Below are 23,240 nucleotides of genomic sequence, written 5' to 3'. Positions count from 1 at the left end.
ATGCCGGGGTTCTGCATTGGCTCCGAAACAACCAACAGAGCCGAAGAAGTAGAAACGAATGAGCAAAACAAACGAGCAAAACAAATTGTAAACACACACACACTGTAGGGAAATTATTAGTCACTTACACCACCAAAACACGACAGTCCACACGAACACCACAAAGATACACGGAAAGCAATGGTGATCGTTTGCGAAGTAGGTTCTAAATTCCGGAGTGCTAATTTTCGGAACGAGTTTCCCCCGATAGGGCATCCAATTTGGCTGCGATTGTGCGGGAGTAAGTACACCGAGACAAATTGCGTGGGTGAAAATTAAAATTACGCACCACTTTTTGTATCCGACAGAAATTCGAACCAAATCGACAGTTACAGGTTCTACCGAGCCACACTGGACGAGAACACTGTAACTATTGGTAAAAATTGAAAGTTTTCTCGAATATTAAAAAATGTTACAACTAATAAATAAACATTTCCAGAGTCCCTGAAGAAGGTCCCAAACGGACCGAAACGTCGGACAAAATAACATAAATAGTGTTTTATTTTTGTCAAGACTGACAAGCCACCACGAAACAGTTTCCAATTTATCTGCTTTTGGCGCCGGAGTAGAATACACCTTGCTCGTCAAGCACTTTACTATTAGTTCCGGGCGTCCGTATAGGGTTTCCAAGGTGGTCATGATCTGTGGCACGGATGACAGATGGTAGAGATGCCCCCGAACTGCTTCCTTCGCATTCCCCTTCAGGCTGCGTTGCAGTCGCATAAGATTTTCGTCGTCGGTATATCCACACATTCGAGTCGAGTTGTTGTAACTGCTCACGAACAATGGCCACTCTATGGGATCACCTGCGAACTCCGGAAGCTCCTTGGGCACGACGTGCCTCGCGGCGATTTGCTGCGAACTCGGTCCACAATGCCTGGCCGATGGATCAGGAACCGCTCGTTGTGACACTACTGGCGTAACGATTGGATTAGGGACACTCGGCACACTCGCGACGAAAGGGCGAGAAGTAATATCAACCGGAAAAGTGACTGGCTGACTTATCTGATTCGGAGCACTTCTTTCACTCGCGACGAAAGGATAGGAAGGTGCTTCTGCCGACAAAGTTGATCGGGTAATGGGATTGGAAATTCTTGGTTCATACTGCTGGAACAAGTTACCAGCGAGAACATTGGGATCGTTGTAAAAACTCGGATTGAGAACCCCTGGTGGGTTCGACGTTAAGCGACTTGATGAAACCATCGGGTTCCAGCGAGGAAGAAAGCTAGTGTTTGGAACCGTGTTCTGTATGGTACATTGTGTAGCGAATCTAACATTTGCCTGAGTCCCTACTGGGTAACTGCGCGGAAACTGCGCCTGTCTACCTTCATCTTGAGTCGCTTGAAACAAATCATGCAAGTTTGACGTACCTGTATCTGCCATCTTACTTAGGCTAGTTACTGGAACTGAAACGTTGCTTATGCCGCCAGGAGCTGGACAGTGATACTGACTGGACGAACTTCGTTTGAGGTTGGCTAACTGTTGCTGTAGTTCCTGCAGCTCTCGCTCTAGATCCGCTCTAGACCGTTCGCCGACGTGAGGTGGAGAAATGTCCATATCGTACACTGCCGGCCCAACTTGCTGGGTCGTCGCGGGGGGAGAAATGTCAGCTGCTACGTGGTTGGTGCTACGAGGAATCTGCTTTTCCTACACCGGAGTACTGGACGTTGTCGGTAGTGATGGAGGGGGAACCGAAGCTGAATTCGACGGGCCCTGACCCGACCGGGGTACCAGTATTCCCCAAGAAGCGATATTGTTGAGGTTGTACGGACCGGTAGCTGCTACAGATGCATTGGAAACACCAGCCTGCGCGGAAACGATCGGAACTGCACCGCCACACGAACTACTAGCTGTTGTTTTGGGGTCAATTTCGACAACTGGCGTGGCACCGATGGGGGCTTGACTCGTCCCGGATCCAGTTACCAAGGCCAAATTTTGATTATTCACCCACTTCTCAACGTCGCTCAGTTTGCTTCGAGTGCTGGAATGACTTTTCCGACTCCCACCATGATTTGATAGTTCCTCCTCCTGCAGCACCTCGTACTTCTTGTTGATATACCGCTTGGCAATATCCAGCTTCTCCTGCATAATCCTCTTTCGACGCTCCCGTTCCTCTTCCACTATCTTCCTTTGCAGAGCCGCCTCCTCTTCGACTTGTTCCGCTAGCAGTTTCTCCTGAAGTTCCTTTTCCTCCTCTAACCGGAGGAGCTCAAGCCGTCTTCTCGCCGAATTTGTGCTGGAAGTGGTCGATCTAGTGGATTCCAACCCGTGTTGAAGTGCGCAGGTGCCACATGCGAAACTGCGGTCTCGCACACTCTCGTCGACTCTCGCACAGGAGAAATGAAACCACCTTTGGCATAGATCACACTGGACCATCCATCTATCAGCCACATCTGGCCGATCGCATGAAGGGCAACGGGCGGCAGCGGAGCTTTCTTCGTCCGTCAGCTGTCGGATGACGCCGCGGCGCTTGTTCGTTGTCCTATTCGAGACCGACATTCCGAACGCTAATGCGCTCCACTTCGAGGTAAATTCCTTAAAGTTTGTTACGGCGCGTGAACACCTTCGGGATTTTCGGGACGCCTTTTTAGCAAACTCGGTTCTATGGTTGGAGAATGCTTTAAGCTGCGGAGTTTATTAATTTTAGTTTGACAATCGTTTTTATCAACTTATTTTAACTTACGAATTTAGTCCTTTTTGTAACCTTCGTGTTCACTGTCCGCAACTATTTATAACAAATTTGTGTGTATCTGTAGAACAATTCATGTTAATTACATATTTTAATTTACTTTAAGTGTATTTCAGTACTTACAAGTTCAAAAAACTATTAGAAATAAGTATAATTCAGGTTTTTTATGTATTCTAGCTTTAAGAAAATCCACGTTTCGTATATGTAGAATATGTTTTTCCTTTCATCAATGTTTCTATTTTGTTTTATCCCAGTCATACCCATCAGTGACAGCTACGCTGTTCATGGTTGGGTATGCAAGGTAGTCCACTTTATCAACGAGCTTAGTGGTAGTGCGCGCGGTGGGCCTACTCTCCAACAATATTGCTTTAATTTTAACCTATAATGAAGGCAATTAAAAGCGGCACCAACAATGTTTATAAGACTGGTGTCAAATGACAGCCCTTATTTGCCCCGAATCCTCTTAGATCCACGGTGAATGGTACCTTGACGTACATTAGAGTGTCACAAAAACCTTACGATATTCCAAATACACAAAGTTTTGCAAAAAATTGAAATATTGTCCATTCACCTAAAGCGTAATATCTCAGCTTCTACAAGATATTTTAAATCTTTTATTAGAGAAATGACGCATACAAATAATACTATCAGATACATTTTTCAAAATTGAAAATAAAAAATCCTGCATGTATTTTTTTTTCAAATTTAGATGAAAAATTCTCAAAAAATAGTATTTTTATCAGTTCAAAAACGGTTCTGCCGTCAATATAAATACAATATTTCAAAAACTTATCCCCTTCAAGAATGCCCAGAGGTCCATAGAAAAATACAAAAGTATTGAAAAAATTCAGAAGTTGAAAAAATATTACGAAAAAAGGATTTTTTGAGACTTAATGAAAAAAGGCCATTTTTCAAAAATCGCCCTAGCGGAACCTCTAAATGATTTTTTATAAAATCGAAATGTTCTACAAAAATGCTTCAAATATGCATATCTTTCATTTATGGGTTGAGCACCTTGACTTTTCGAACATCGATTTTTTTTGGGACAGTCTATTAAGGAGCTGTTTAAAAATTCTTATGTTAAACATTTAATAGCTATCAACTTTTGAATGAATTTTCATAGTTCGGTACGTTTTTAAAATATTGTAGTTACACAGTTCATAATAATTTATTCAGAGGACTGGCATTTTTCAAAAATTCGTTCAGACGGAGTGAATCAAGTACACAATTCTCAAATAATCTGTTAAATCAATTTCTTCTTGAAACGGGTATTGGTAAATTTCAATATGATGCCCAACAGCTACTAAACAAACATATTTTGATTTGGAAAGGATTACGAAGAATAAGGTAATTTCAACTGTTTTTCTTAGAGACACATGGTCCACTCTGTCTGGCGCGAGATGCCTCAATATGCTTCAACACGATGATCTGTAAAATACGATATTAACCATAATAAAATGAAATTTCACGTGCTTTCTTGATCAATAATCATCAGAAAATGCGTTAGGGAGTCATACGATTTAGAAACGTATCACATTTTGATGATAAACTATTTTATTTATTGGATTTTAACCAATACATATTTTTTCAACTCTCTTGATATCAAGCATATGGTCCACTCTGACTGCACACCTTTGGTGGAGCAAATATATTCTTTTATCTTACTCACTCTCCTAAACATACACTAGAACGAGAAAGATAAAAAAGGAGGCAGCTTGCCTCCTCTTTCATCCCACTGTTTCTCGTGCATGTTTAGGAGAGTGAGTAAGAAAAAAGAAAAAGCTGGCTCCGCTAATGCTGCACACTATTATCGATTTTTGCAGTTCAACCAAAAGAGAATTGTGCTGTAACTCTCGATAATTGTAACATTTAGAAAATTGGGTGAATGTTCCAAGTAGCTTCAGTAATTCTTATTTTACTTTTTTATCTGTATTAACAAGATTTTTAGCCCTAGGCCGATCCCAGGTCCTCGGCGTGATAGTCACGTGTTCTAACCATCACACCAGGTCCGCTCCACCTCAGTAATTCTTAATAAAATGCCCTAAAAATCTAATTTTCGTCAAGTTTGTTACTTGGTCCCCTCTGACTTAACGCCGACCAAATGTTGCACCCATTGTAGCTTCACGTTGGCCGGAAGCTGTCCGACCAGCTCCTGCAGAAGTACTAGTTTCGATAGATGTGCTTGTTGACCTGCCGCAATAAGATGTTGAGCCAGGTTTCTAATCGAAAGCCCAAAACCGACCATGAATTCAACTTCCCTGGCTTGGGTGCCGGTGTTTAACGTACATTTTGGATCACCTTATTGTTGATAATCTCCGGAGAACTATACAGGATCCGAAGAGTGGTGGGAACTAACTCGGGCTACAGCAAAGCAAACCAAGGTACCGTAATCTAGTCTCTAGGCTATGGTTATTCGTTCCTGTTAGTTCGCAGTTTGGATCGGAAGCGAATGAATGAATGATAACTGATGAATAAAAGGGTGTGATTAGAGGGGCTAGTTATTATCATAATTAGACAAGAATTGTGTATACAGTTTTAGTATATTGTTGATGAAATGCTAGATTAGCAAAGAAATTATAAGTATTGATAAATAAACGACTGTATGGTGTAATTATTAGTTTTCGGCTACGCCATCTTTATTAATTTAACGACGTTCTATATTTTCCCAAAGTTTCGACACTTGGTGTGTGTCTTCCTTAAGGGGTAAATATTTGTGACGTTATTTGTCCAAACATAAGACGTCACAAATATTTACCCCCCGAGGAAGACACACACCAAGTGTCAAAACGTTGGGAAAATATAGAACGTCGTTAATTAAATAAAGATTGCGTAGCCGAAAACTAGTAATTAATAAGTATTGAATTACGAATTATCATGAATTACGCTAAAAGTTCCCCTAGAAGATTCTTAAATCCTTCCTTCAAAAAGTATCGTGAAGATATTCGAAGGATTTTTGAGAATGTTCTCCAGGAATTGCACTAGAAATGCCATTATGGACATTGTTTATGCCCAAAATAGCAAACCATTTCCCTTCTTTAGTTTCCAGTTTAGAATAGGAAAATTTGATTGAAAGGGTGGGTCACAGCCCACTATTGTTTGAGAAACACTATTCTTGAATATACCCCAACCCGAGCGGAAAATGTCTCCATTCTCGTTTGATGAATCACAATAGAATTGCTCTCGATGGAAATGTTGGATTTTTAACCCCCAAATGACACATGTTCTGATAGTGCTTCTCCTTCCTTTTCTCCATTTCTTGTTTCTACGAAATGCAGATAATCGCAGCCCTCGCCGTATCGATCGGACCGCTGGCGGCCGGTCTGGGGAAGGGCTATCCGAGCCCTGCCATTGCCAGCCTGCAGGAGCTTCAGCTGCGCCAACGGGGCAACTATACGGCCTTCTCCGTCAACGACCAGCAGGCGAGCTGGATTGCAAGTCTTTCACTTTTGGGTGAGTGCATGTGGTGCATGCATATGCTGCCATAATCTCGAGGGGGGTGCCAAACCAAACGGAAATTAAAATTGTTTCTGATACGTACCGACTGTTTCCGCAGGTGCTCTTTTCGGTGGCATGTTCGGCGGCGTGGCCATGCAGTACGGCCGCAAGCGGGTGCTGGCGTTGATGTCGCTCCCGTTCTCCCTGTCCTGGATCCTGACGGTGTTTGCCAAATCGGTGGAAACGATGTTCTTCACCGCCTTCGTCGGGGGCTTTTGCTGTGCCATCGTGTCGACCGTGACCCAGGTGTACATCAGTGAGATTTCCTCGCCGGACATCCGGGGCTTCCTGAGTGCAATCCAGAAGATCGCCGGCCATCTGGGGATGCTGATTTCGTACATGCTCGGTGCCTATCTGGACTGGCGGCAGCTGGCGATGCTGGTGTCGGCGGCGCCGATTATGCTCTTCATATCTGTGATCTATATACCGGAAACGCCGAGCTTCTTAGTGTTAAGAGGTTGCGATGAGGAGGCTCATCGGTGAGTATTGATGTCTGTAATGGTTCAACCAGTTTCTCATAGTAGGGGTACAGGGGCGGGACAGCTCCTAATATCGGCGTTAATACTGCCTAATAAATATTAGTTTCCTAATCTTCACCGTCCACCCTAGAATTTTATTTGTAGTATGTCATGAATTTTCATACATCAAGTAACTGTCACAAAGACGAGAGGTGGGAATAAGGTTTGTCTGTGGTGTTTCTTCAGCTTGTTCAATTGGAAACTTTAATATTTGTTGATTATTTTAGCTTCAACTTTCGTGATCGCGGATGTGGCTGTCGGATAGTAATGGCGCTGTGCTTTGAGGAATCGACACAGAAGACTTTATAAGATGTAATAAACAAGCTTCTGTGCATGTTCTCATCACAATGTTCCTGGAAAACATTTATTTCAGGTGTATGTTAACTTCAAAGTTCAGTGAAATAAAATGTATTTGGAAATTCAACCATATTAAGTACTATAAACTTCCCTTCATCACATAACATTACTTTTCCAATTTTCCCAATCCTCATTTTTTTCGAAAATTATATATCATAGGCGATAGCGCGAGCTGATTGAATCAAATATAAATCTGGATTGGGAGGGAATTCGTATCTGAATTGGCATTAACACAAGAAAGTGTGCTTCAGTACAAATCCGTTTTGCGTTTGGATGCCATTACCAACCAACCGGTGTGGAAGCAATATCTAACCGTTTTGATTTAATTATATCTAGGGTAATTGATCCGATCATGGAGGAGTTAAGCGCTGGGTTCATGTTTAAACCACAATTGTATCGCCCCAAGCAAACTTTTTACATGGATTGAATTGAAAATAATAAAATCCATCCTTAATCTACGGGAAAATAACGAAATATTGCCACTTTGATGTTGTTATGAGCATTTTATTCGTTTTTATCTGAAAGATCATTGTGTTCCTAATGTTGCGGTATGTGTTCCTAATGTTGCGGTATTTTGTTCCTATTGTTGCGGTATCCCATTGAAATCATATGGGATACCGCAACATTAGGAACACTACCGCAACAATAGGAACACAGCAGCAAACACATTTATGAAAATATTTTTTTTAAAATAGGTTTTTGGGCAAATCTTAAGCAAACAAATGGTGCAATCTCATAATTTAAGCACCATACATCTATTAAAAATACCTTTTGGTAACATTTCAGTCGAAAAACTGCTCAATTGCCATTACCGCAACAATAGGTACTACCGCAACGATGGGAACAATTACCCTAGTCGTTTCCATATTCTAAAGCAAAACGACTGTTTTTGTCATTTTTTGTTGTTGTCATCAATCAAGTTCAATTGGCGTGGCTTACTTGGTTAAAAAATGGTATGGCTTCGGGATTAATGTTTCCTAATACCGCTAATACCACTAATCAATATTAGAGCTGTCCCGCCATGAATTGCAAATATCTAGTTGGAATGTATCCTTTTACTTTGATTTACTTATTAAACAAAAACATTGTGTATTTTTTTATATGACAAAATATTATATTTTGTCATTCTTCCAGCTCACTTCAATGGCTTCGGGGTCCACACAAAAACGTAGAGATAGAACTCGACACCATCCGATCGAACGTACGTACATCGAGAATCAATCTGCTGAACCGGATGTCAACGCTGGCCAGCACCACTTCGGTACCGAACGGCGGCACCACCAGTCAGCAACTCCCCACGCATCTCCAGGATCCACAGCAGCAACAGCACCAAAACGGCAATCGGGTCAGTGCCCGCCTATCGCAGATTGTCCGATCGTGTCAACTGCCGCGGGTCTCCTTCGATACCGTGGTGTCCAACGTGAAAGCCGTTATGCGCAACGCTCGCCTGGTGAAGCCCGTCTCCATCACTTGTGGCCTTATGATCTTTCAACGATTTACCGGTAGGGATTGAATCTCATTTAAATGGTTCAACCGCGAGAACCTAAGCTCTGAACTGTCTGTTTTCAGGTGCCAACTCGTTCAACTTCTACGCGGTGACGATCTTCAGTAAAACGTTTGCCGGCATGAACCCGCACGGAGCGGCCATCGCAGTAGGCTTCGTTCAGCTGCTCGCTTCGATGCTGTCCGGGCTGCTCATCGACACAGTAGGCCGAATACCATTGCTCATCGTGAGCAGCGTGTTCATGTCGCTGGCCCTGGCCAGCTTTGGTTCGTTCGTTTACTACGGGCAGACGAACAAGATGCTCGCAGCGGCGAGCTTCGATCTGGACGCGCAGAATGGTAATAACGACTGGATACCGCTGTTGTGTGTTCTGGTGTTCACCGTGGCTTTTTCGCTGGGAATTTCACCCATTTCGTGGCTGTTGGTGGGGGAGTTGTTCCCCCTGGAGTACAGAGGTATCGGCAGCTCGATTGCCACCAGCTTCAGCTACTTCTGCGCCTTCCTCGGTGTCAAGACGTTCATAGATTTTCAGGTGAGTAACTATTTTGGAAGATTAAAAATAAACTCTTAGGACAGTTGAGGGGCCCAGATGCCCAGGGGTGTATGTGACCGTTTTGTTGCTTTTGAGCTGATCATATCAAATGCTAGTTATGCTTTTTTGAAGTTCGAAAATAGTTGAGAAACAGTACAATTTTGAAAGGGGGGACAGGCCTAGGGACTGACTTTATGGAAATACAATCAAAATCAACACGAGAATATTTTTGTATTTAGAAAATTATGTTTTATTCATCAATATGTCAATATGTACTTATATTTTATAAGAAAAAATCTTAATCAAATTGTGGTAAACTTAATAATGTTGATGCGTATATACTGGGTCTCGACTTTTCAGAGGCTTCACCTGCCATTACAATTGTGAAATAAACTCCGCTAATCACCTTGGTGCACTCGGCAAAGCCCTGCCGTGCACCAAACGCACTGTGATGAACGGTTCGAAAGATCATTTACCAACTGATACGTTTCCTGCTCCGGTGGTGACATTTGGAACCAGCCAACTGTCCGTCCGTGCTCGTCTACTTGCCATCCGGCATTACGGGGAGCTGTGATACGTATCACCTGACGTTGAACCGGAGCGTTTTGCTGGATATGATCTTTGTTGAACGTCCGATTGAATCGCCGGTGTATATTACTATGCCAGATCGTTGGGGGTCGTGGTGCTGCCATCTGCTCCGTAAGTTCCATCGTCTTCAACCGAGCATTTAAGCCGACGCATCTATCCTTGATAGGAGACGTGCATCGACTTTTTGCTACACCACGGTCTATTGATTGGGTACGCTCCGAATCCGTTGAACTCTCTTCGCTGCTGACGCTACTGGTTGAGTTTCTTTGCCTGTAGCATTTTTCCCGGGGAAATTCAAAATGCAGCGACTCCTCTAGATCCGCAGCATAACCCGGATCATCGATATGCACCGATTCATTAAGGGTAATCGAAGAGTCATTCAACGACATTTTGCTTGTTGTTATGCCAAAACGTTTTCACTTTGAGGTAACACGATAACACTATTGCCTTGCAGAGATGAGATCAGAAGTTTTATTTAGAATAGGTACATATTCGAAATTAGACTTTCAGACAGGTATATTCCAATAGAGTAAATATCATATCGTTCACGCTTCTAGTGGATGATTGTTATTCATACCTAACCGAAGGGGCATTCTTTGAAAAAAAAAAAATGCCTATACGTGGAAGTTATGTGGCGGTAGAAAACTTTGGCTCTTTGGTAGTGAAACCCAATTTGTTTTACCCAGAAAATAGTGAAGCAATTTGCTATATATAAGCAAGGTAAATTACAGCAAGAATATGGAGCTATAGAAAGAAGAAATGCGAACAAATTGAAACGATCCTTTCTAAGAATAAGTTTGAAAATTTGATATTTATCAAGGCACTTATCATCTAGATCACAGTCAAGCCATGTTCAAGTTCAATGTTTCGGAAATATGAATTAATGAAAACCTTAAACATTGGGGAAAAAAACATCGTTTGCAGCAAAATGATACTTCCTGCCATCTTCCAGATAATAAAAGTATTTATGTAATACCATTATACTTTAGGGAGGAATGAAAACACAGCGCAACATTTTTTTGTCTCAAGAGCAAACTTATGTGTCTCCGAAGGATTTTGGGCTGCTGAATCCGAATCCGGGCTCAGATTTGCTCCAACACGTCAGAATTTTGAGCTATACCTCAATTTATAGGGAAAAATATGCGATTTTGGGCTTTTTTGACTGCAAGCCATTAAGCATGGGAATATTTTTTTTAGGCAATCAAAAGGTTAATTGGTCAATTAACATCTAAATTAACGACTCATGCAAAATATTTCGTTTTACCTAATCAAACTTGATAGATTTAAGCATTTCCTTCAGGAATTCTGCTGGGATTGGTTCAAATAATATGTATGAAATATTTTGTAATATTATGTTAAGCGTGACACTATATAGCGACTAATTAACTACCCAGACAACCAGTAATCGTATAGGATGTTGCATAAGATGATAAAGTGGAGGCCATATGTGTGCATGCCTCCATTTAGGCGCATGTAAAATGTACGTATATCGCCTCCACTTTAACATGTTATGCAACATCGTATACGATCACTGGTTGACTGGGTAATTAACGCTATTGTAATTAGTTTATGAAAAATCTCTGAGTTATTTCGACTGAAACAAAACAGTATTAGAGAAGATCGTGAGTTAGAACTAATTAGAATTGGAGTAAGAGAAAATAGAGGAACAGAGAGAAATAGGCTTCGATGTCATCTGACAGTCAATTTAGTATTATTTTTGAGTAGTTATCTTCTCTTTCACGAATTATAGATGCATCGTATTTCAACGGATCGAAACTCAATGAAGGTACAAAAGATGTGCTAAAAACAGCTTTACGCTTAAACATTTCGCTCAATGCATATTATATAAAACTGATATATATTTTACATTGGCGTAGCTAGGATTTTTTCCTGGAGGAGGCCCACGGGGGGCCTGACTAGAGATGACTTTTAAGGGTATTTTTTTTTATCATCGTACAAATTAGGCCGAAGGGTCTCAGATTTTCATGAAACTTTTTCCACAGGCAGGGCTCATGGATATATGAACAAAAAAAAATGAGAAATATTCAGGGTCGCCTATTTTCCCGGGAAACTCAGGTGGATTTTTTTTGTTTTCCCCTGATACTCATAACTCAAGAACGAAACATCGTAGAAACAAAGTTTTTTTTTTATGAAAATGAAAGTAAATTTTCTCAGTAAAAAAATATGAGTTGGAAAAAGTTTTCCACAAAATTTTCCACTGTTGAGAAAATTCATAAAGTCCCCTTCAAATTCTTACAGGGTGTCGTTCAGGACTTTCTCCAGGAATTCCTCTAGAGATTCCTCAGGGCATTACTGCAGAGATTCCTGCTATTCCTCTATAGATATTTCAAGGAATTCATCTAGAGATTCCTCCAGGAATACCTCCAGGGATTCCTCTCGGCATTCCTCCTGAATGTGCTCCAAGAATCCTCCAGGGATTTGCTCTAGGGACTCCTCCAGAGATTCCTCATGGAATTTATGCAGGGATTTCTCCAGGAATACCTCTAGAGATTTTTCAAAAATTTCTCTAGAGATTCCATCAGGAATTCCTACATGCATGTCTCCAAGAATTTCTCCGGGATTTCTTCAGGCATTCCTCTAGGAAATCCTCTAGGGATTGCTCTAGGAATTCCTACAGGAATTCCTTTAGAAATACCTCCAGAAATTCCTTTAGGAATACCTCCAGACATTCATCCAGGCATTTCTCCAAGAGTTCCTCGAGGGATTTCTATTGGGATTCCTCCAGGCACTTCTCCAGGGTTTCATTCAGGGACTCCTCTAGGAATACCTTTAAGAATGTCACTAGTAATTACCCAAGGAATTTCTTCGGAAATTCCTACAGGAAATCCTTCAGAATTTCCTCCAGGAATTGATCCAGGAATACCTCCAGGAATTCCTTCAGAAACTACTACTTCAATTTCTTCAGGAAATGCTCCAGGGATACCTTCAGAAATTCCCCCAGGAACTCTTTCCCGAGTTTATCCAGGAATTATTCCAGGAGTTTCTCCAAAATTCTCCCTGAACTTCCTCCAAGAGTTCCTTCAGGCATTTCTCCAGGATTTCATCCAAGCATTTCTCCAGGAACTTCTCGAGGAATTCCACCAAGAATTCCTCCAGGAATTACCCCAGGAATTTCTTCAGGAATTCCTCTAGGAATTTTTCCAGGAATTTCTCCAGAAATTTCTACAGAAAATCCTTCAGAGATTATTTCAGGTATTTCTTCTGGGATTCCACCAGGAACTTTCCAAGGTATCCTCCAGAAATTTATTTTCCAGGAATTCCTTCAGGGATTCCTCATGAAATTTCTCCAGGGATTCCTCCAGAAATTCCAACAGGATTTCCTTCAGATTCCTCTAAGGATGCGTCCGGAGAATCCACCTGGAATTTCTCCAATGAGTTCTCTAGTAATTTCTCCAGAAATACCTTTGGGAAGTCCTCTTAGAATTTCATCAGAAATTTATCCAGGAGTTTCTCCCGAAATTCCTTCCAGGGATAGTTCAACGAAATTACCCCAAGAATTCCTTTAGGGATTTCTCCAGGAATTTCTCCATGAATTCCTCCTCAGATTCATCCAGAAATTCTTTCTGGGAATTCTCCAGGAATTCCTCGAAAGAGTTTTCCAATAAATTTCTCTAAGACTTTCCTCTAGAAATTTCTCAAGAACTTTCTTCAGAAATTTTCTCATGGATCCTCCCAGAGTTCATCTAGGAAATCCTCCAGGAATTCATCCAGGGATTCCTTCATGATTTCTTTCAAAGTTTGCTTCAGGAATTTCTTCAGGGATTTAATACATCTAGGGATTGCTTCGGGAATTCTTTCAGGGGTCCCCTCAGAATTCCTCTAGACATTCCACCAATTCATCCAGGGATTGCTCCAGGCATTCGTCCAGGCATTGGTCCAGGAATGCCTCTTAGAAATCCTTCAGTTATTCCCTTAGGAATTCCTCCAAAAGTTCCACTAGCAATTTCTCCAGGAATTCCTTTAAGAAATCTATAAGGAGTTCATCCATAGATTCAAAATATATCAAAAAAGTACTTTTAGTACTTATATGCTAGAAGCGCTTTCTGACATTTCTCCAGGAAATTCTAGGAATTAACTCAGGGTTTCCTCCCGAAACTTCTCTAGAAAAATGCACTACGAATTCCTCTAGGAATCCCTTCTTAAATTCGTCCAGACATTTCATTTTGAATGCATTCGAAGAATGTAAATACCTCCAAGAAATTCTTCAAGAATTTCTCCTGGGATTTCGTTCAGAAATTATTACAGGGAGGATTTCCTCCAGTGATTGTTTCAAGGCTTTTACGCGAATATCTTCGAAAAATTTTCCAGAGATCTTTCCGGGAATACGTCTATAGACATTTCTTTACGGTTATATTCTGAGATGAGTATGTGCATAATGGGAGTATATAAAACTGTCATTGAGAAAATTCCAAGAAGGATTTACTCGGAACGATACAACTGAAGGTTTATTCTTAGAGAAAAAAAGATCCAGAATATTCCCAGATTGCTAATAAGCTTAGATAAAATTAATAATTAATTACTGAAAGACTTTAGTTTTCCATGGAAGACATTATGTAGACATTTTCAAAAAATCTTCGGACGGGTAACCCGTAACGTGGGTAGATCACCTCAGAATGGTGCGTTGCGGCGTAAGATCTACCAAATCAAATTCTGATCTTGAAATTTTCCTGCCTAAAGTAATCAGGCAGTAGTTTACAAATATTCCAAGATCAAATTTTGATGCACTTTTTTGATGTTTATGTAATATTTTTGTTTCAATTTTGCTGCTAATCAATATTTTATTTCAGCAGGATTCAGGTAAATTTATTGTATGATACAAATTATATTGTAAAAATATGTAACTGTGGCGAGCGTATCACTAATATGTAGCTTATTCGGCGTCAATGTTAATATTATGTAATATTTCAGACTCTCAACCGAAAAATCAAGTAATACAAATAAATGCCATTAAGATGACGAGGAAACCAAGACGTATTGGGCAGATAACTATTTCGGAGCAGTCTAATAATGGTGTACCTGAACGTTGACCAACCGCATCCTTTAGAGCACCCTTCCACTAACAACACCTAGAACAACACCCATATCCCCTTGACACCTAGGCCCGAGAAGTCGCAGAACTTTCTACATCTTTGTTTAGGTGTCTAACTAACCATCCTTTCATATTCCTCAGCAGTCGCAAGAACGAGGCCAGGACAACTCTAGACTGTCGGGAAGGAGGCAATCCTCACAACTGTGGTCTATGGATGTACTACCTACGAAATTTGTGCGACTTGATTAATGCTTATTTTTACTTTTTCAGTGGTAACCAGATAAATGATTAATCCATGACAATTTCTCGTACGCTTTTTCGCCAAGGAAAGCACCCCATTAAATCCTATCCAATTTCCAACTCCAGATATCTATGAAGTGGGCCAAGTTCTTGGACATATTCTGAGTAGATATCTAATCAACATTCCTCCCCATCCCCGCTGATCGTAAGGACCTGGCCAGGTGTCGAGAGTTCGTTAAATGAAAGGTTTGTCAAGTCCCAGGCAACTTTTTTGGCGCATTAAACTTCTCTATCGACAGCCACCCAAGGATGTGTACGGTCGGCTATGCTATGCTATGCTATGCTATTATCAAAAAATTTTCGGACGGGTTTGCATTATGTTCTACTACAGAAAATTTTGAAGGAAATCATGAAGTAAATACTGGGTTAGTCATAAAAAAAGTTCGTAATTTCTCAAAAAGTTTAGCTATGATTTCTTACAAAATTTTTGTAGATTTTAACCTTCCGTAACTCGCGCGATTGGTCACAACTGCCAGCGTCACGCTAATGCTATGTATTTAGGTAGCCACCATCCTAGCTTGAGTATTTGCTCTGCATGCAGTTTCACTCAACAGTTAAGATTCAATTTTATTACCACATTGAATACAACATTCCGCTGTATGAAGAGCCAAAAGGGGGTGTGGCGGAACCCTAAGTAGAAACACTTACGCGAAACCCGTAGGTTTAAGAGAATCTCCTAAAAGGAGGAAAGGGACGGGCCAGGGATTGAACACAGGACTTTCTGCATACGAACCAGAAGTGGTAGCCACTAGACCACCAAGCCCGTCCTGCCAGCACCATGCTAATGCTGAGTACAAAAAGCGAGATTTTTTTTGTACAAAACACAACAGCGTGACTGCTGAAGAGTGAAGTATTGCTTTTAGAATATAAAAGGGGGATTCACTTAACAGCGTAAACTGATTAAACGTCGCGATCGCCAAGGCAATCTTTGATTATTTCAATCGCAAAATCATGAAACATTTCAAATAAGCAGAAAATCAAGGCTTACGCAGCAATTTAATCTGTTTAGTAAGTAGAATAACTAGCCACAGAAGTCCAATGTCGCGACTGTTCATGTGACTAACATCTAGTTTGCCACGCCCTTACAGCGTCAGCAGCGGTACTAGAAGTGTCAAGTTAAGTTTGTTTACCAAAACAAAAGGTCCTCTACAAGATGGTCACTTAAAAATAATAAGTTATTGCAATTAAAGTTATTAAAATAATTAAACGAGAAAAGTGCCTACAGCGCCATTAGAGTTCTAGTGTATTTCTTTTGTTTAGTAAGTACCCCTAATGTTATGTTTTATTCCATCATGTTACGGTAAGCTAAAAAGTATTCTTGATCTTTTTGGCGTAACGTCAAAACTAGGACTACACCTGAATCTCAGCTAAGAGTTTAATGTGTACTTTTAAAGATATTATTACTACTCAATGAGCATTGATAAATCATATTCCCAAACTGACAAAGAAAATTACTTAGACTATTTTGGACAACGATCTTGTAAAGTGTAACCGTTTGGTTACAAATTGTAGATTTTTGTTTTGTATATAATGTTGTTTGTTGGACCCTTCACGTTTCTTGTGTAAAAACAGCAGAGATACCACAGAAGTGATAGGGGTTCAGTGCCGCTGTGAATGTATTCGTCTGCTCCCAATTATGTAACACGCAAAACACACAGAGAATGACGGAATGTAAGAAATTGGGATTTGAACGGCCATTGCCCAAATTAGGCAGCTTTTGCCAATAGGCGTCCGTGTGCTGTGGATGTGGGGTCTTCAGTAAGCCTAGTGGTTAAGGCGGGTTCGATTCCCGTTCCGGTCGGGAAAAGTTTCTCGACTTCCTGGGCATAGTGTATCATTGTGCTTGCCTCACAAGGTATAAAGTTCATGCAATGGCAGGCAAAGAAAGCCCTCCAATTAATAACTGTGGAAGTGCTCAAAGAATACTAAGTTGAAGAGAGGCAGGCCAATTTCCAGTGAGAACGTAGAGCAATACAGAAGAAGAAGAAGAAGAAGTGCTGTGGATGTGGTTTTTATTAGTGCAGTGGCAAAATTCGGTTTAAGAAAACATTAAGGAGATCTGATGAGCAACTATCAAAATTACCCCGTTTTACTATACCTAACAATGTTCATACGGATACATAGGTTGAATGTAGTGCGGCTTGATTAGCCGATGCGGTGGTAACATTTGGAACCATCCTACTTGTCGAAGCTGTCCGTACTGGTCCACTTGCCATCCCACGTTACAAGGTATCGTAATATGATGTGTCGGCACCACGTATCCTTGATCTTGATGAAATTTTCATGACTTCCGCGCGTTTCAGAAAATTTTGTTTTTTTTTCCAACGTTCAAGAAATAAGAGTTTCAATAGTTTTTAACAATTAACTTTAACAAAAAAGCATAAATTTAAAGTAAGGGTCTTGTAAAATATTGTTCAAAATTTTAATACTTTACGATCATTTATCATCATGAAATTTCTATTTTTATGTAGATACTGTGCGTTTGTCACACTGAAAATCGGTTCCCGGACGACTTATTGCGACAGAGTGGCCGTCGCACCATAGACTAACTTCAAGACCTAAAAGTACCGAAGGAAACCATTGAATTTCGTGTATCCTATCGGGTACCCAATAATATTCATTACTGTGTATTTTTCCGTGTAACTTGTCATTTGTGTTAATTAATTTTAGCGTGTTACGCCGATCTGTCAGTTGAGACCCGATAAAACTATATGTACTTTTGTACTGAGGGCCGTTCACACACTGCCGAAAAAATCGTCAAGCACCCTTAACAAATTTGTACCTACAAGCTTTTATAACTAAACGCAATACGATGAAATTGAATATAATAACATTTTATTCTCAAAGCATTATATAACCCTTTAGTAGTCACGCTGTTTTATTTAGTACAATACGCCAAAAAAAAGCTCGTCTGATTAACATTAACAACGTGGTGCTAGTAGCGGTGACCAATTTCTGGAAGATTAAGGATTTTTATTCACTCGTACATTATTTTGCTCTGTTTTTTTTGATAATGTCTACAACACATTCATATGAAATTATAGCTGAACTCTTTTGGAAATTACGAACTCTTTTGAGGACTAACCTAGAATTTCCTGGTTCCTGTGTAGGTCCTGGAAATTCCTGGAGGAATTGTAAGGGGAATCCCTAGAAAAAAAATCAGAAGAAATCTCATAAGGAATTCCTAAAGGAAATCTTAGAGAAATTTCAGAAGGAATCCTTGGAGGAATTCTTGGAGAAATCCCTGAAGGAATTGCTGGAGGAATTCCTGAAGCAATTCCTGGGAAAATCTTTAGAGAGAATCCTGGAGGAATGCCTGGAGAAACTTCTGAAAAAATTCCTGGAAGAATTCTTGGATGAGACCCAGCATGAATTCATTCAGAAATTTCTTGGATGAATTCTTGGAGCAATCCCTGGAAAAAATCTTGGAGGAATTCCTGGTAAAATCCCCAGAAAAATCGCTGGATATATTTCTGAAAAAGGAGGAATTCCTGGAGAAATTCGTGGAGAAACCCTGGAGAATGTCTGGAGGATTCCCTGAAAAAATCTTGATAGTATTTTTGAAGAATTTTCTGAAAGAATCTCCGAAGAAATTCCTGGAGGAATTGCTGACATAGTTTCTGGAAGATGTCCAGGAGCAATTCATGGAAAAAATCCCGGAGAATTTCCTGGAAGAATTTCTGAAAAAATCCCCAGAAGTTTTTCTGGAAAAATTCCTGAAGGAATTGCTGACATTATTTCTGGAGGATGTCCAGGAGCCATTCCTGGATCGATTCCCAGAGAAATTGCTGGAGGAATTCCTGAAGAAATTCTTGGGGTACTTGCTGGAGGAGTTCCTTTGGGAATTGCTGGAGAAATCCTTGAAGAATCCCTAAAGGAATCTTTGGAGGGATGCTTGTAACAATAACTTGATGAATCTCGGGAGGAATCTCTAGAGAAACTCTGAAAAAAAATCTGAAAAATCCCCCAAGAAATTCCTGGAGGAATTACTAGAGAAATTTCTGGTGGAATTCCTGGAGAAATCCTCGAAGGAATTCCTGAAGGAATCCCTGGGTCAATCCTTGGATAAATTCGTGGGGAAATCCCTGGAAAAATCCCTGAAGAAGTTCCTTAAAGATTTTTAGCGGAGATCCTGCAGGAATCCTTGCAGCAATTCCTGGAGGAAAATATGAAAGAATTCTTGGAGGAATGCCTAAAAAAATCTAGAAGGTATTCTTAGAGATAATCCTAGAAAAATTTTTTTTCTGGAGAACTTCCTGAATGAATTGCTTACAAAATTTATGATGGAATTCCTTGATTAATTCCTGATGAAAAGTGTAGAATTAGCATAAGTCAAAATACAGACTAATAAAAATTAAAAAAAAAATCCTGGTAAAATTCCTGGAGAATCCCCTGAAGAAATTCCTGGATGAACTTCTCGAGGAGCCCCTGGAGAAATTCCTGGATGAAATCCTGGAGGAATGCCTGCATGGATTTCTGGAGGTATCCTGGAGGAATCCCTGGTGCAATCCCTGGAGGAATCTCTGCATGAATCCTATGAGGAATCCCCGGAAGAATGCCTGGAAAATTTCTTGGAAGAATGCCTTGGAGAATTCCTGGTGTAATTTTTAAAGGATTCCCTGAAGTAATTCCTGGAGAACTCTTTGGAGGAGTTCCTGCAGAAGTCTCTGGAAAAATGGCCCTCGAAGATTTCCTGGATAAATTTTTGTTTGAATTCCTAGTGGAGTTCTTGGAAGAATCCCGGAAGCAATTACTCGAGGAATCTCTGGAGGAATGCCATCCTCAAGAAATATATTGAGGAAACCATGCAGGGTTTCTTGGAGGAATCACTGAAAAAAATCTTGTAGGAATTTTTGGAGGGATCCCTGGAAGATATACTAGAGGAATACCTGAGGAATTATTAAATGAATCTCGAGAGGCACTCCTAGAGAAATTTCTAGGGGAATTTCAGGAAGAATCTCTAGATGAATTCGTGGAGGAATTTTTAGAGAAATCCCTGCAGGAATTTCCAGAGAAATCCCTGGAAAAAATCCTAGAGAAATTCCTGTACAAATCAGAGGATAAATTTCTTAAGGAATTCGTAGAGGAACACCAGGAATAATTCCTGAAAAAATCGCAGATGAAATTCTTTGAGAAATTCTAGAGGAATCCTTAGAAGAGTTCCTAAAAAAATTCAAGAAGGAATCCCGGAAGCAATTTCAAGAGGAATTCCGTAGGAAGGAAGTACTGAATTAATTCCTGGAGGAGTTCCTTAAAGAATACAGGGAGGAATTCCTGAAGGAATCCTAGGAATAGTTCCTAGGAGGCTTTTTGGAATAATTTTTAAAATTAGTTGTTCCAGAAATAAGCACAGAAGGAATTCCCAAGTTATGTCCTGCAGAAATTCTTAGAGGAATCCATGGAGGAATGCCTGTAGGGATTAACGAAGGAATCTCTAGAAACACTCCTGGAGAAGTCTCTAGAAGAATTCTAGAGGTACTCTTTGAGGAATCCCTGTAGCAGTTCCCAAAGGAATCCCTGTAGCAGTTCCTGAAGAAACCCCAAGAAATCCCAGAGGCAGTTCCTAGAGGCATTCCTAAGGAAATCCCTAAACAGCCCAGGATTAACTATTGGAAGAATTCTAAAATGTGTTCCTGGGGGAATCCTTGGAGGACTTTTTAAAATAATCCGTAGAGTTGTTCCCGAAAGAAACACAGAAGAAACTCCCGGGTGAAACCCTGGAGGAATTCCTGAAGGAAAACCTGGGTGAATTCCTAAAGAAATCCCATGAGGAATCCCGGAATCCCATGAAGAAATCCTTTAGAATTCTTGAAGGAATATATGGAGTAATCTCTGAAGAAATCTCGGAAGGAACACTTGCAAGCATACCTGAAAGAATTTCTGTTCACATTCCTTTGGGAATCCCAGGAGAAATTCCCGGAGGAATGTCTGGTGAAACCCATAAAGAAATTCTTGAAAAATTCTCTGGAGCAATCCATGATGGATTCACTGAAAGAAGCTATGGACAAATTCCAGGAGGAATTCGTCGATGCATCCTTGCAGAAGTATCTGTGAAAATTTCTGAAGGAATTATGGGAGGAATTCTTGAAGCATTTCTTGGAACGAAGTCCGAAACAATCACTATCGGAACCTTGCAAGATGTCCATGTGAGAATTCACGAAGGAGAAACTCCTGGAGAAGTCCCTAGTGGAATTTCTGAAAGAATCCCTGAAGAAGGTCCTGAATAAATGCATAAAGGGATTTCTAAAGGCATCTTTGAAAGGATTCGTAAATAAATCCAAGGTATTTTGCTCTTAGAATGACGTTTGTTTGAATTCAACTTCGACTCGAGTCAAGTACAAGACACTGAAGACGACCTTACAATTGAGGTCGAAATACGTATCTGTCAAAGGATGCAAATTCTTAGTGGAATTCAAAGGAACAGTACTTAACACGATTTTCTTTTTATTTATATTTGGAAAATTTTGCATGCTGTTTTTGTATTCCATAAATAAACATCACAAAATTTAGCCATTCAACCAAGCGTGTTATTTAATAAAATTCTATTTGAAGATTGAAGTGGTTCTCTTGAAGAAATATTTGGCGAAATTTCCTCTAGTTCTCAAATAAAAGAGATTTGATAATTGTGGATAAAAATCTTATTATAAGCATATTATTTTTTGACATTTTTTAGGTACTCTGAGTTATTGATAGTCTTTGAGTTGGCTCGATTAAAAAAATAAATCTGGCAGCAAGGAGTGGTGGGGGGGGGGCACGGCCCCCCTCCCCTCTGGCTACGCCCATGTATTGGGAGATGGCCCAACGAATGAACGAACGAAGGAAGAGTCCACCGTTCTCTACATAATGGTTTTAACGGACGTTGCCATCTCTACTCTTCCTACCATAACGTATCGACTGACAGCTCTGTTATTCTTCTCTCCCTGAGTTTGCTATGTACGGCATGCAAGGGGTGGATCACTCTTGGAACATCTGATGTATTAAAAGAATTGCTTGCATTTGAATGCATTTGAATGCATTAATTCATTAATTAAGTAAATTGGCAACCCATGGCTTACTACAATGATTGACTGTTGACAGTTGTCAATGTCGAACAAAAAGCTTCGTCAGTTTCATGCAAACTGACTAGAACAGCGATACAATTTACTTTTTGTCGCCCAAAGATCTGGTGGTATTCTATAAGCGTTCGATGATACTACATATTAGCAAGACAGTAATGTACTGGTAGCAATACGAACGTTTTGTTTGGTTAGCCCGGCCGGTTCCGTGATGAGGTAGAAACACCAGTCATTAGAAAAAGGCTAACGAGCATTCAACGGTGTATATTTTATTCCTTCAGATAGACATTGCCCAGCATTTTCCGGGCAAACTGCAGACCTTGTAAATGATTCCGATTAGAGGTCTTCGTGTATTAGGCTAAACAGACTTCCATTTATCAAGTTGAATCATGTGCTCGTAGGTATACCAATTGAGATGAAGAATTTTACTCATCAAGAGGTAATCAAATGATCAACAAATGGTCGCAGTGATATCAAGTTTTCCGAAGTATGTAATCGAAAATTCCTTTCTGTCTATGTGAAGAACTAATGTTCACTTCAATATGAAAAACAAATAGTGTTAAATAAACTATAATTTATTCTTTACAATACTGCTCGTCTTCCTATGGTAGAGTTTTTACGTTCTTTGAGGTTGTTGCCCTAGTCAGCAAGTCGCAGCCAGACTCTGACCATCTCGGACCATCTAGTACAAGCATATGTTCTTTGTGTAGAAACCAGTCCAACATTCGTTCCCATCCAAAACCAAAACTGCTCCTGCAAAGATTTTTGTGATATAAGTTTGCCGACATTTCATTAATAGCACTTTATCACAAACAAATTCGTCTGTGACTTTTCTCACGATATCGGACCAAGTTTTCCATTTCAACTGTAAACACTTCCGAATTGACAGAATTGACAAATATAGAATCTGTCATGACGGTTTGCTCGATCACTTTTGGTTTAACATTCGCGTATTTCAATGCTAAGTTGATGGAAAACATAAAAATGCATTTTCATACATTAAATGCAAATTGAATGTGCATTCAAAGAGTGATCTGCCCCTTGACGGCATGGCAGTAAATGAATAAATACTAATAGATATAAATGGAACAATCTCACCCATTTTCATTAGTT

At 40.2% G+C, this 23,240-nt stretch overlaps 1 protein-coding gene across 2 annotated transcripts in view; it reads left to right on the top strand.

Moving 5' to 3' along the window:
* LOC134287523 (facilitated trehalose transporter Tret1-like) overlaps positions 1-23,240 on the top strand; it is a 425,079-nt gene that overhangs the window by 390,892 nt on the left and 10,947 nt on the right. For both annotated transcript variants that reach the window (XR_009997358.1, XM_062849426.1), the window contains exons 2-5: positions 6,004-6,178; positions 6,282-6,702; positions 8,233-8,600; positions 8,668-9,134. Coding sequence is in view for 1 of the 2 variants with exons in the window: in XM_062849426.1 (XP_062705410.1) it covers positions 6,004-6,178; positions 6,282-6,702; positions 8,233-8,600; positions 8,668-9,134 (1,431 nt within the window). In the remaining variant the exon portion in view is untranslated. The remainder of the gene's footprint in view (positions 1-6,003; positions 6,179-6,281; positions 6,703-8,232; positions 8,601-8,667; positions 9,135-23,240) is intronic.

Source organism: Aedes albopictus, chromosome 2 (genome assembly GCF_035046485.1).
Source record: "Aedes albopictus strain Foshan chromosome 2, AalbF5, whole genome shotgun sequence".
In the NCBI taxonomy this organism is placed as follows: Eukaryota; Metazoa; Arthropoda; class Insecta; order Diptera; family Culicidae; genus Aedes; species Aedes albopictus.
The sequence above is the reverse complement of the archived record's forward strand: the minus strand, read 5'-3'. Positions and strand labels throughout refer to the sequence as shown.